Source organism: Schistocerca gregaria, chromosome 2 (assembly GCF_023897955.1).
Source record: "Schistocerca gregaria isolate iqSchGreg1 chromosome 2, iqSchGreg1.2, whole genome shotgun sequence".
NCBI classification, from domain to species: Eukaryota; Metazoa; Arthropoda; class Insecta; order Orthoptera; family Acrididae; genus Schistocerca; species Schistocerca gregaria.
In genome coordinates, this window is record NC_064921.1 from 146,659,041 (window position 1) to 146,674,291 (window position 15,251).

The window sequence follows — 15,251 nt, forward strand, 5'->3', positions numbered from 1 at the left end:
TCATTTTAAAATTCTTGTCATTGCTTATTTAAACAACGCAATAATAAAAATTTAAACCGTCTCAGCGCGTGCGATTCGCCTAAAACGGGATTGTAAGTGCGTTTTATGTGCAAATTTAGGATCGCTACGGTCGCAGGTTCGAATCCTGCCTCGGGCATGGATGTGTGTGATGTCCTTAGGTTAGTTAGGGTTAATTAGTTCTAAGTTACAGGCGACTGATGACCTAAGGAGTTAAGTCGCATAGTGCTCAGAGCCATTTGAACCATTTTTTTGCAAATTTAGACAGCTACATCGTGGCAAAGGATCAGGCTTTCACAAAACAACAGGACGACCATTAATAATATATATTTGTCTACCTTCTCACTAAAGTTGAACTAATTCGCACAAGTCTGAAATAAAGAAGGGGCAAGCACAAAAAAAAGGAAAAATGTAAATCCCAAATGAAGATAGCTTTATTATAAAGCAAGTTCTCAAATCTATTGTAGGACTGCGTTTTTTAATTTATTTTATTCACTTCAAATAGTTACCGACATTCAATTCACGTAAACCTGAATTCAGATGTCAGGTGTAGCTCGTCTTTAAACCATGGTTATATCGACAATGGGTAAAGATTATCATATAAAAAAATTTCGTTTTCACTTTATCCATTTGTCCACCTTCGTGCAAAGTTCGTATAAGTCTGAAGTATAGAAGTGGTACGTTTCAAACACCTCCCAGTAAAACCCGTTTTTTGCACGTAAAATCCAAATGCAGGAAGATTTCTTTCAAACTTCTCTGAGATCAGAGAAGTTTGATGAGACCAGTACACGGGTGGACCAAATGTGAACCATCAGTCACGCTCCAGTCGGGAGTTATTTAAGGGTGACTGCACGTAAAATCCGAAAGAGGGTTACTATTTTTGCACGTAAAATCCGAAGAGTGCACCACACAAATGGTGGCATTAGCTGTGCATTAGTTTCAGCCCAATTAAAATCCTTTGCAAAAGGAAGTAATCGGTCCGCATGTTTGCCTGCGCACCATCTGCGGTTCGTCATGATTCATTGCTTCCTGTACTCCAACGTAGACAGATGTTCGAAGGGATATACAAATGACCAATGGTCCGGACTAAACAAAAAACCTTTTACCTGATTATCCTGGCTCAAATAGGAACAGAGCATGAAGACAAACCGCGACTCATACGACTGAAAGGGAGTAATTACTGTTGGACAAAGGTAAATCGCGTTAGAGATCGCGAGTCTTATATACAGACCCACATTTCACCATACCTGAGTCATCAGAACATTGTGACTTTCTAGTAGCCGATCTGAACCAGACCATCACATTACACATTCCTACTTCAACTCAAAAGTGACTGTGAATGACAGGGATGTTTGGGCATCGTTCATGGAGGTTGTTGGCCAGTTCCGGGACAGTGAAAGTAATTCATCTTTTATTCTGTTGAAAAAGTTCAAAGCGGTATTCTGGTCTGATGATCCTCAAATTGACGTTTTGAACATTTACTGTGATTACTTCCGCGAAAATCTGTATGATGTCAGCCAGGAATAACGTGAGTGAAACTTCCTGGCAGATTAAAACTGTGTGACGGACCAAAACTCGAACTCTCCGCTGCAGAGTGAAAATCTCATTCTAAAAACGTGAGTGGTTTCACGAGATCATTAAAGTGATAGAGGCACAACAGTAGAGAAGCTATCCACATAGTGAGAAACTGTTGGATAAATATTAGACCTTTTGAGGAGAAGAGAGGGCAGAGACTTCATTCGGATGCAATAAAGTGATCTTTACGTGGTTACATTTCATTAAAACCTGTCTGATACTGAGATATTAATTTATTTTTCATTCGATTTAGGCGTGTTTTGCCAATTTTCTCGTTTTCAGCGAGACCAGAACGTTACATATGTGAAGGGGAAAAACATTAAGTTCGATAAGTAGTTAGTATAACAAGATACTACACAAAGGAAATAAATTTTTTTGCTTGGCTGTGTTATCATTTAATGACCACTGTACATTATGGTTTACGTAATAATCACCATTTCGGTAGACTGGTGTTTATTAGAGAAGAATATCATCACCAGCAACAGCCATTTGACATCCATTGTTGGGTAAAGGACTGCTATGGACTGCTCCCTTCATTGCAATCTTCCAATAAATGCATCCATTCGTTCCTTGATGTTGCCTAATGTAGCCTACTCGTGTTTCATGATGATGTCGCCTCGGTGCATTCTGATATGGTAATATCCAGCGAAAGACTTCATTTGGGAATTTCCAGTCAATCTGCCTGGCTATTTGTCCTTCCCGCCTACATTTCACAATGTCTCATCAAAAACATCCAGACACCTTTATCTAACGCAAGACTGAACCCTGGATACCAGGAGAAGCGGACACGCCGGTATAAAAGGAGGTGGGAAATATCGTGTTGTCAGCAGAGACGTAGAAACAGCAGAACAGCTCGGTCAGGAGAGTCAGTAGCTTCGAACGTGGACCCGTCATTGGAAGTCACATTAGTAACGATCTCACCAGGGATATTTAAAAGATTCTAAAGCCGTTCAAGCTGACCTCATAGTGAAATGGACACGAGGAAGAACAAACATAGTACATCAATACCAGCAGACCTCAGGTACTGATGGGCATGGACCGTTGGGCATTACGAAAGGTGGCTGTAAAACATTGGACGAAGTCAGCGGAAGTAATCACTTTTGGGTTACGAAGTGCTACTAGCACTCCATCTAGCACAATAACTGTGTGTAGGGCGTCAAAAATCTAGGGGTAAATGGCCGAGCAGCTCCTCACAAGCTACACATTTATGTGGTCAGTACAAGCGACTCTTGAGGTGGTGTAAACATCGTCGCCATTGGAAAGCTGATGGCTGGAAACGAGTGATGAGTCTTGCTGTACCCTGCGGCAACCAACGGAAGGGTCTGCTTTGGAGAATACCTGGAAGAAGCTACCTGGAACCATGTGTCGTGTCAACAGCGAATAGTGGAGGAGGCAGTGTTACAGAATGTGGTAGGATGTGATCCCCTTATTGCACTTAAGAAGTCACTAAATGCCGAAGAATATGAAAATACATGCCTTTAGAAGCAGAGACCTTTTAATATGTATGTTCATGGCATATGGATTTACAAAATTTTTTTGTCTGTTTACTAAGATCTGGCGTCAGTAGACTGGGCAGAATTTTAACACAAATACTTTAATATTTTAATTTTGTTGCAAGTCCACAATGACTATATCTTGCGAGTATTCAGTACGAGTATTTTTACACTACTGGCCATTACACCACGAAGAAGGCGTGCTACAGACGCGAAATTTAACCGACAGGAAGAAGGTACTACGATATGCAAATGATTAGCTTTTCAGAGCTTTCACGCAAGGCTGGCGCCGGTGGCGACACCCACAACGTGCTGACGTGAGGAAAGTTTCCAACCGATTTCTCATACACAAACAGCAGTTGACCGGCGTTACCTGGTGAAACGTTGTTGCGATGCCTCGTGTAAGGAGGAGAAATGCGTACCATCACGTTTCCGACGTTGATAAAGGTCATTGTAGCCTATCGCGATTGCGGTTTATCGTATCGCGACATTGCTGCTCGCGTTGGTCGAGATCCAATGATTGTTAGCAGAATAATGGAATCGGTGGTTTCAGGAGGGTAATACGGAACGCCGTGCTGGATCCCAACGGCCTCGTATCACTAACTGTCGAGATGGCAGGCATCTTATCTGCATGGCTGTAATGGATCGTGCAACCACGTCTCGATCCCTGAGACAACAGATGGGGACGTTTGCATCACAGATAGGAGCGCCTGTGATGGTGTACTCGACGACGAACCTGGGTGCACGAATGGCAAAACGTCATTTTTTCGGATGAATCCAGGTTCTGTTTACAGCATTATGGTGGTCGCATCCGTGTTTGGCGACATCGCGTTTAATGCATATTGGAAGCGTGTATTCGTCATAGCCATGGCGTATAACCCAGCGTGAGGGTATGGGGTGCGTATGTTTACACGTTTCGATCACCTCATGTTCGCATTGACGGCACTTTGAACAGTGGACGTTACATTTCAGATGTATCACTACCCGCGGCTCTACCTTTCATTCGATCCCTGCGAAACCCTACATTTCAGCAGGATAATGCAGCTCCTGTACGGGCCTTTCTAGATACAGAAAACGTTCGACTGCTGCCCTGGACAGCACATTCTCCAGATATCTCACCAACTGAAAACGTTTGGTCATGGGCAGCTGTACCTGTACATGCCATCCAAGCTCTGTTTGACTCAATGCCCAGACGTATCAAGACCGTTATTACGGCCAGAGGTCGTTGTTCTGGGTACTGATTTCTCAGGATCTATGCACCCAAACTGCATGAAAATGTAACCACATGTCAGTTCTAGTATAATATATTTGTTCAATGAATACCCATTTATCATCTGCATTTCTTCTTGGTGTAGAAATTTTAATGGCGAGTAGTGTAAAATGTATCCCATGAAGTTCCATGTGTAAGCGTGCATCTTACACACGCTAGTGAATAGATTTAAAAATACTAAAGTTACACACATACATAATGAACGAAATGTAATGCCATATGTGAATATTGCACATACTCGAAGTATTGTATTGTAATTTTCTGGCTGTGTTCAAATACAAGAGTATCGTATATAATAGTGGCAGGAATGGTTAGTATTCAATGAAGTAGCACAAAAGCGAAAACCTCTTTCATAGAACAAATAATTTACATCACTTTATTTCAATTCTTGTTCATGAATGTGACACTTTAAATGGGCTTCAATGGTGTACTTTGATTGTTTTATTTATATTTCTTAAACTGAAAGAATGCTTATAACTGAATAAAATATTCCAGTACTTAGCTAATGCTGTTTAGTAATTTTGGCATGTTACAGTGATTACTATACTATTTATTTCTATTAATAATGTATTCACTCTATTTGTTGTTGAGTTCTGTGGTTTTTGGATTATTTTAATTTAAGAAGTACAGCAACCATCCACATTTTATGTATTTTTATATAAGCTAATACGCTTTCCAGGCTTTCACCCAGTCTTCATTTACCGTAATGTATAACTGGATCTTCATTAGGTTCATCGTTAAAACATAGATTAATGCTGCAGCTGCCTTTCTACTCTGCTTGATGGTATTCCAATTTTCGCGTTTATAGATGTGACACTTTTCACTTCAGTCTTGCACAAAACCAGGCCAGTACTCGTCATGTTATCAACTCAGCCTTCTGCCATGTGTAGTCGGCGACATGGCGCATACTGGGCTGTTTTTGTCTGTTTTTGTACAATACAGAAGAGGGAAGTGTTTGTGCCGTTCTTCAAACGCTATAATTGGAATACCGACAAGCAGAATAGAAAAGTAGTTGCAACACTCAGTTTGTTGTCGATGTTTTAACGATGCACCTACAGACGATCCAGATACATGTTACGCTAATTCAAGACGAATGAAATCTTGAAAATGGTGTTATCTTAAATAAGAACATATAAAAAATGCCGTACCTTGCTCTACACCTACCTGCAACTAACTATTGTTGTTGATTACGAATATCAGTCATCGCAAATCACTCTATTGTAGGTAGTTAAAGAACTGTAAGGAATTATTCTATTCAATATACAATTGCAGTGCTAATTTTGTTTCTTTGCATTCGTTTCTAAATGATGACGAAGTATTCCCATTATAGGGACATAAAGCCACCGCTTAGTCAGAATATGAGGAATGGTTAGTCTAATTGAGTTATAGCATTCTGAAACGCTCTTGTGATGTTATCAAAATACTAAAACAACATATGTAACAATGTGTTGTGAATAATATGTGATATGACTCTATGGAAATATTTCCTCACAAAACATCTTATACGTTTCATTGTACACGTGTTTGCTCGAGTATGTTGTGTAGGTAGTGCAATATAGCCTTAAAGTATTTTAGGTAATACATAACACAAATTACTTTGTGTAGAAACAGGTAAGGCCAAGGGTTTCTTAAATCAAGCAACCGACTAACTTTAGAAATATTAAATATGAAAATACTTAGTAATGTTCTAATAAATTATATTTATCTGGTCACGAACTGGATATCGGCTTCTCATAACGTCTTCAGGTGACACCTGAATGAAGCAAACACAGATAAAAATCATGTGTGACTTACAAAGATATTATTTGTACTGAAGAAACGAAAATGATGTACAGTGTTTACATAGGACAAAGCCACATTTTTTGTGCCATGGAAGTAATGACATTAACTAAAAACGCAACACAAACGTAACCTAAAAGAGAGGAAAAAGAAAATTCAGCCTGATCATTGCCAGTGCTCTGCCTGACTGAACAGTTTACACTAACCCTGCATTGATTGCAAGTGATCTTATGAATACTACTTTGAGCCAAGGATTGTAATTTGACTTTACTACTTTTGTATGTCAAAGGTACTATAAACTCAGATCTGTCATAGCGAGACTTTAACTTTTTTGCAAAGTTATCTGAAACGTTGCCAAAATACGAGATTATGCACGCGCTTTTACAACTGCTGAGGAATTGTTACTGGTCGGAGTACAAATGTGGTATATTTTTACGCATTTCCTTTTTTTGTACTAATCAGGACAGAATTATTACCATCGCAGGATGTTATTTTTGGTAGTCTGTAGTATTCTTTAACAGAATGTTAGGATAATGGAACAGATATTAGCTGATGCTCCAGTGAATGGAAAGCTGCATGGTTGTGGCTGTATATGTCATCGGAGCTTGCAAGGACTTCCGTATATGTAGCTATGTTTTTTTCGGTAAATGCAGATTAAGTGACTTCTTGTGGCACAGGTCCAATTAATTTATAATAGATACTCCCAGCTCCGTTCTTTCTTTTGTTACGAGTTTAAATGTTGCGGTAATGTATTTAATTGTCTAGTGGTACTGGTTCACATATCCGAATCATTACTTTACTTTCCAATTCAGTGGCTGTTTCTGTAAGAAAATGTGTTCCGAATTGTCCATGAAAATTTCAGATCGTATAGGACTAATAGATGAGCCCCTTGTTAGGTCAATAGTCTGACTATAGTACTGGTTCTCAAATTGGAAGTAAATTTGCTTTAAACATATTTGAGCAGCAATGATTACGTTTCGTAATTCTAAAGGATTCACTTTCGATCTGTGTGTCAGATCTGTTATTATGTTTACATATTTATCAGTAGGAACATTCTGAAATAAGCAGACTAAAGGCCGAAACACTAAATGTCTTTTTCCAAAACTGTTTCACAGAGGAAGACTGCACTGTAGTTCCTTCTCTAGATTGTCGCACAGATGACAAAATGTTAGACATCGAAATAGACGACATAGGGACAGAGAAACAATTAAAATCACTCAAAAGAGGAAAGGCCGCTGGACCTGGTGGGATACCAGTTCGATTTTACACAGAGTGCGCGAAGGAACTTGCCCCCCTTCTTGCAGCGGTGTACCGTAGGTCTCTAGAAGAGCGTAGCGTTTCAAGGAATTGGAAAAGGGCACAGGACATCCCCGTTTTCAAGAAGGGACGACGAACAGATGTGCAGGACTATAGACGTATATCTCTAACGTCGATCAGTTGTATAATTTTGGAACACGTATTATGTTCGAGTATGACTTTTCTGGAGACTAGAAATCTACTCTGTAGGAATCAGCATGGGTTTCGAAAAAGACGGTCGTGTGAAACCCAGCTCGCGCTATTCGTCCACGAGACTCAGAGGGCCCAGGTAGATGTCGTGTTTCTTGACTTCCGCAAGGCGTTCGATACAGTTTCCCACAGTCGTTTAATGAACAAAGTAAGAGCATATGGACTATCAGACCAATTGTGTGATTGGATTGAGTAGTTCCTAGGTAACAGAACGCAGCATGTCATTCTCAAAGGAGAGAAGTCTTCCGAAGTAAGAGTGATTTCAGGTGTGCCGCAGGGGAGTGTAATAGGACCGTTGTTATTCACAATATACATAAATGACCTTGTGGATGACATCGGAAGTTCACTAAGGCTTTTTGCAGATGATGCTGTGGTGTATCAAGAGGTTGTAACAATGGAAAATTGTACTGAAATGCAGGAGGATCTGCAGCGAATTGACGCATGGTGCAGGGAATGGCAATTGAATCTCAATCTACACAAGTGTAATGTGCTACGAATACATAGAAAGATAGGTCCCTTATCATTTAGCTACAAAATAGCAGGTCAACAACTGGAAGCAGTTAATTCCATAAATCATCTGGGAGTACGCTTTAGTAGTGATTTAAAATGGAATGATCATATAAAGTTGATCGTCGGTAAAGCAGATGCCAGACTGAGATTCACTGGAAGAATCCTAAGGAAATGCAATCCGAAAACAAAGGAAGTAGGTTACAGTACGGTTGTTCGCCCACTGCTTGAATACTGCTCAGCAGTGTGGGATCCGTACCAGATAGGGTTGATAGAAGAGATAGAGAAGATCCAACGGAGAGCAGCGCGCTTCGTTACAGGATCATTTAGTAATCGCGAGAGCGTTACGGAGATGATAGATAAACTCCAGTGGAGGACTCTGCAGCAGAGACGCTTAGTAGCTCGGTACGGGCTTTTGCTAAAGTTTCGAGAACTTACCTTCACCGAAGAGTCAAGCAGTATATTGCTCCCTCCTACGTATATCTCGCGAAGAGACCATTAGGATAAAATCAGAGAGATTAGAGCCCACACAGAAGCATAACGACAATCCTTCTTTCCACGAACAAAAATAGACAGAGAAGGGAGAACCGATAGAAGTACTCAAGGTACCCTCCGCCACACACTGGCAGGTGGCTTGCGGAGTATGGATGTAGATGTAGATGTAGATATCAAACGATACTAGTTTAGAACTCTGTGGGACTTACATGTCGATAATTATGTCAATAATAGCCATAGATTTCTTGGTACAAAAATTGGATTTAAAATTTGTTTTCTTTTTAGTGCTATAATGTAACTCTTTCGCAAGTAAATAACAAGGTACAGAAAAGCATTAAACTAAAGGGCATACTGGAATGCAATCTTTATGTAATTTAGGTAAGCCAAATAATCTAGGAGCCATAGAACTCATATAAACAAGCATATTGCTGTTGGTTTCAGATATGATGTTTTTTTTAGTATATGTAATTATTTTTACGTGAAATAAAATTTTAATGTGTTCCTATTTAAGCACTGTACATCATTTTTGTATCTTCTGAACGGTTAATATCTGCGCAAGTCACACATCATTTTTACAGTGTTTGCGACATTCAGTTATCACCGAGAGATGGTCTAAGAAGTCGAATGCCAGTTCGTGACCAAATAAGTATACTTTTGCAGAACATTAGGAAGAATTTTACTATGAAGTTCTGCCAAGCTCCGACGGAAAATTCAGTTAGTAAATCTATGAGAGTTTGTTAGTAGAATATGAAAAAAGCCTACAAGATATGAGATGGCCTAGCAAAATCTAAGGCTCTTATAAAAATGAAACAATGCCCTTACCTGTCTTCTCAGGTCTAGCGTACACTGGCAACATTTAAGTAAAATTATATGGATCACCCAATTTCACTGTCATACCTATCTTTTATATGACTGTTGTAACATCAAACAATGCTATGTTTGGCAAGGAAGCGAATCTGCATTACTTATTATTTTGTGAACAACTATGGACTTCGGAAATAATCAAATATACTTAACCTCCGTACATGTTAGGAATAAAGACAGTAATTCTTCAGGTCGATGTCAACTGAGGAGTGTCGCTGTGATAAATTTGAGGGAATTACGGCAGCAATATTCCACTGCATAAATACTTGTCATAATCTCTCTCATATTACAGAAATCATTTATTTATTTATTGCGAATAAATATGTAATTTGTTTGCATGACAGTCTCGTACTTCTACATTCCAGGTTTTCACCATGTCCTAGAGTTGGTACTGAATCTGCAGAGAATGCTGATGATGACTAGTTAAAGGCTGTAAATATATGTGAAATTAAATCGAGGTAAAATTCATTCTGCTGTTTATTTATCATATAGTAAATGTTTTTAAGTACGTTACTTGACATGCCAAAATATATTTCAGTTTAGCAAGCATACGTGTGTCGATGGAACAGGTAACAGATAACAGAAGTGACACACTGACATACTTCAGATATCATCAGCATCCGTTTCTCTTTACTAGGCGGAGCCATTGCAGCCATCTGCAAAGCAGAGGCTGACAGTGGACACGATCCTGCCTGGGCCATGCTTGCCACAGCACCCCGGAGTGGTGTCATTGTTGCTACATAGGCAACACCGCTCCGTGCCACCTGGAATCAAAGAAAACACAAACACAGGACCGTTAGAAAGGCTCATTACGTAAGCATTCTGTCACGCAAGTCGCCGAAGTTTGCTGTGCATTGCCTGCCATCTGGGTCCAAAACAAACAAAAACACTACATCATTACAAATGTTTACTATGCACTCTCTCCTACCCTGTGTCACACAAGTCGCAACACTAAAGGGCGATGCATTGTCACTGTTTGTGCACTATTGCCATTTGCCACCTGAAAGCAACACAAACTCTAATACAAAGAGCGTTAGCAAGATTGAGTATATGACCATTTTGCCCTGCTCCACACGATACACTACCCTGCGGAGTGGAGGTGCTGTCCGTGCATGTACAAGTTTACTGTGAGTCATATGGAACCAATACTGTCACAAACATAAGAGCAATATAAAGTTTCATTACATAATCCCTCTGGATGAAAAACCGTTAAACAGAATGTACACTTATAACTTTTCTATTAGCAATGGAAACTGGAAGCCAGACATACTTTTTTTCATCAACCCTTATACATACGCCATGGATACTACCAACGAAACTGGAATTCAATCCTTCTCCTAGGTATATGAATTTGCACCAGTATTTAACCTTCCTACAAGTTCTACCGCTTTCTTCCCTATGCTACCCTCTGTCAGCGTGGGGCGAAACAAGCGCTGTGTCATTGTGAGCGGTACAGAGGCGAGCGAGTATGACGGGGCTAACGCCAGTTCACAGCTTCCAGCGCCACGTCTTAATAACGCACCTGTGCTTAACATACAAAGGACTTTTTCCAAACTTCGTGAGTGTATACTTCAATACATTAATGTTAACATTGTAAGGTGTCAGAATGATCAAATGAACATGTTAAGCAAAATATACGATCTTAAGAAAAAATGAGTGGCGCTGAATAATAAGAGTACAATGCTAAAAACTGTCCATAATATGCAAATCTGTGTTGCAATTGAAAGATACAAATCTATACTTGATCAGAGCAACATTTTGGTCAAAACTGACGTCTTTTTACGAAAAAACGCGCTAAAAATTAGACTCAGAAAGATGAAAATTGGTATGTGAGATCAGTTACTTGCAAAAACATTATATATGTGATACCAATAAGCTACCTACATTAGTTTTCAAGTCATTTACCAAAAGCCAAATTTCGAACGAAAATGTCCTTTATGATAGATTAAGTATGATTTGTATTTCTAATAGAAAATTCTACTTCTGGCACTCGATTACATTCATGTAATAATACAGCCTGAACAAGTTTCAAGACTGTGTTGTAAATAATAATAATAATAATAATAATAATAATTACAAGAAATCTTAAAGCCAGCCGGTGTGGCCGAGCAGTTCTAGGCGCTTCACTCTGGAGCCGCGTGACCGCTGCGGTCGCAGGTTCGAAACCTGCCTTGGGCATGGATGTGTGTGATGTCCTTAGGTTAGTTAGGTTTAAGTAGTTCTAAGTTCTAGGGGGCTGATGACCACAGGTGTTAAGTCCCATAGTGCTCAGAGCCATTTTTTTAAAATCTTAAAGAGGCAGTTCAGAGGTCATGTTCTACTGTCGGTTTTGTTCTAAAAATTGTAGCTGGCAAAGTTTTAATCCAATCGAGCTACAACTTTCTCAATAACTAAAGCAAACTGAACTCTATTTATTTAAAAATTAAGATTGTTAATTGTAAAACGACAGAGATATTATATGTGTCTGAGAGGGGATCATTTAGATTCTGCCACCTGTGCCTAACATGGTTGATAGCTGATGTTCTGTTTAGCGGTCCACAGCGCACATAACGTAAATTCGGCCAGAGGGTCAGTGAGAAGGGGCACTTCCACCGAGATGTCAATCTGCTCGCGTCAGCCAAAGGCCTGCGTCCATTGTGCTTTGTATGACGATAGAGCTGGGCAAATTTGAATTCGTTTTCGATAAAAGTAGGAAGTGAACTCGAGAGGACTGTACACCGTTCTGGATCACTTAGATTCCGCAGTGTGCCGTTAGTCATGTTCACAAAACCGCGTGGCAAGTAGAGAGATTATTCTACACTTTTAAGGGGAGCAATTAACTTTTGGTAATAAGCCAGGGCGATAGACCATTTTACGTGGAACTTGTCGTGTGGTCGCCTCTGAACTGTTAATTGTATTACTTCCTTTAGGTATATCGGATAGAATACTAAGACTTACATTTTTTGCGAGAAAACATTTACAGCATACAGCTACCAGTTAAAACTCAAAACTTTTATTTATAGTCATAGATAATTATCTTTGTGAGTAAATAGCAAGTAGGAACATTTTCTTAGTGAGCACAAAAAGTGATGTGGACTTCGAGATTGGAAATCATGGTCAGTAGGTTCTCCGCCCCTTTCTGACTATCCGTAAAAATAGTTTTCAGGCTCTTGTAAAAGGCGATCGCAAGTGTAAAGCATGCACTGATAATTTAAGTGTCTTTCCCTAACGACGTAACGGAGTAACGACAATTTGGACTATTACACGTTACCCCACAAGGGTTTTTCCTCTGCATCCCCATTTTCTTTATTCATATCTTCTTCATACCACGACCGTCTTCGTAAAACTGTCCCCTACCCCATTTCTGCCTCCTAATGTCCAACCACTGCCTATGGAGCTGTGTACTGATCACTGGTTCAGATGGTTCAAATGGCTCTGAGCACAGTGGGACTTAAACATCTCAGGTCGTCAGTCCCCTAGACTTAGAACTACTTAAACCTATCTAACCTACGGGCATCACACACATCCATGCCCGAGGCAGGAATCGAACCTGCGACCGTAGCAGTAGTGCGGTTCCGGACTAAAGCGCCTAGAATCGCTCGACCACAGCAGCCGGCCTGATCACCATAGTTTTTCTAATGCTTTTGTCATTTAAAGTCCGTCTTCCACTGCTATAAATCAAAATTGGTAATATATACGCCGAAAGTAAACTTCAGTTTTCAGAAATACCGGAGGGGTATTGTTTCAGTCGTCTGGTATTTTGAAAGAAGCACTTCAGAGAATCAGAACACTTCTGTTTATTTCTTCCCTTCTCCATGCAGTTTTGTCTTCGAGTTCTTAATAGATTCAGAACTGGGTTTATGAATTCAGTGTTAACCTTCCCACAAATTTCTTTTCATATTTTTTGACACATTGATCTTGTTTCATTATAACACATTTTACGCCTTTCATTCCAAAACATATTCTTATGAGATCCCCCATTGTTTGCTGAAGTTCATATGTACTTGAGGAAACAGCAAAAAGAATGACGATTGATACTGCGCAATACACAGGGTGTAACATTACGCACAGAATGCTCGCACCTAAGTGCAACGTGTCCCTTAATCTGCGAAACTCCAAGGAGGAAACTGTCAGTGCATATGGGCCTGTCAAGTACATTTAGTGCCAGAAGTTGGGGGTAATACCCTTGGGGAGCTACCACCAAGGAAGATGGCGTCCTGGCTATTGTAATTTCAACATAATTATGCTCAGGTTCAGAACACCAAAAAATTTACAGTGATCCATAGCATCTCATATCAAAAAGCGTGACGTGCTATTCAATAAGCGCACGTTTATACAGCTTTTGTACAGATCACTAAAGATAGATGAGGTCGAATAAAAATGTAACACGGAAATCGTTACGAATTCATTAATTTGATAAAAAATGGTACAGTATTAATCATAATGTCAACTTTAAGGATCTCATCAAAACACATGTGGAGATACAAGAATCTTTGTCACTAATTAAACAACTCACTGAGAAATGTCGAATACATGCAGAATCAGTATCAAACTAAGCTGAAACTTCCTGGCAGGTTAAAACTGTGACCGAGACTCGAACTCGGGACCTTCTGCCTTTCACCGGCAAGTTATCTACCGAACCTTTTTTATCTCATTTTGTTCTATACTGTTTGTTGAAATTGTTTGGGGCGTACGTCCGATGACACCCGTCCACTCAGTTTTTCTATTGCAGAGGGTAGCTAACCCTTTGACCGAACACGCTGAGCTACCGTGCCGGCAGCCGACTGAACTACTCAAGCACGACCCACGACCAATCCTCACAGCTTTAATTCTGCCAGTACCTCGACTCCTGCTTTCTAAACTTCATTCTGGAAACATCCCCCAGGCTGTGGTTAAGCCATGTCCTCGCAATATCCTTTCTTCCATAAGTGCTAGTTCTGCAAATTTCGCAGGAAAGCGTCTGTGAAAAATGGAAAGTAGGAGACGAGGTACTGGCAGAACTGAAGCTGCGAGAAGGGTCGTGAATCGTGCTTCGGTAGCTCGGTCGGTAGAACACTTGCACGTGAAAAGCAAAAGGTCGCGAGTTCGAGTCTCGGTCTGGCACACCGTTTCAATCTGCCAGGAAGTTTCATATCAGCTCACACTCTCCTGCACAGTGAAAATTTCATCCTAAAACGAAGTTATTTGACAAGGGAAGCCTGCTACAGTCATAGTAACTATACCTTTTGATTCACAAATCACAGTATTTACAATGTAATTTTTTCGTCATTTACCAGGTTAATTCCAGTCAGTGATTATATACACTACCAAAATCGGCCTTAATTCAAATTGTATTGAATCTATGATAAAACTAATTGCACTAACGGAACGAACAGTTCATTTCAAAAAAGATCGAGTGCCATGTTTCTTTCAAAATATTAAGCACTTGGTGAAATTGTCCTGCCATCGTAATTACCTTTTTGTAAACTGTGAGTGCACTATTAACCGTACAACCCCCGGCAATACTTAATTTTAAGCAGCGCAAAAGTGTGCGTGTGTACTTGCAATTTCGTGTTTTTATGATTATAGAATTTGGGACACTGTACTGGTGTATAATCTGGGCCGAATGATAGAGAGTGCAACTTACGGCTGTATAAAGACGTTTAGAGACATGGGTGGAATGACTGAATTTGGGACCGTGAATGAGGTAGGATTTATGTCAGTCTACGCACCTATTTGGCCTCGCCTGCCTGTTTCAGTTTAGTTTTATGTGTGTGTGCTTTCTG

At 40.0% G+C, this 15,251-nt stretch overlaps 1 protein-coding gene across 1 annotated transcript in view; it reads right to left on the minus strand.

Annotated features, from left to right (window-relative positions):
* Positions 1-9,966: 9,966 nt before the first annotated feature.
* Positions 9,967-15,251, minus strand: part of LOC126335605 (uncharacterized) — a 32,854-nt gene continuing 27,569 nt past the window's right edge. The window contains exon 3 of the mRNA XM_049999058.1: positions 9,967-10,271. Coding sequence (XP_049855015.1) covers positions 10,141-10,271 — 131 coding nt within the window. The 3' untranslated portion in view covers positions 9,967-10,140. The remainder of the gene's footprint in view (positions 10,272-15,251) is intronic.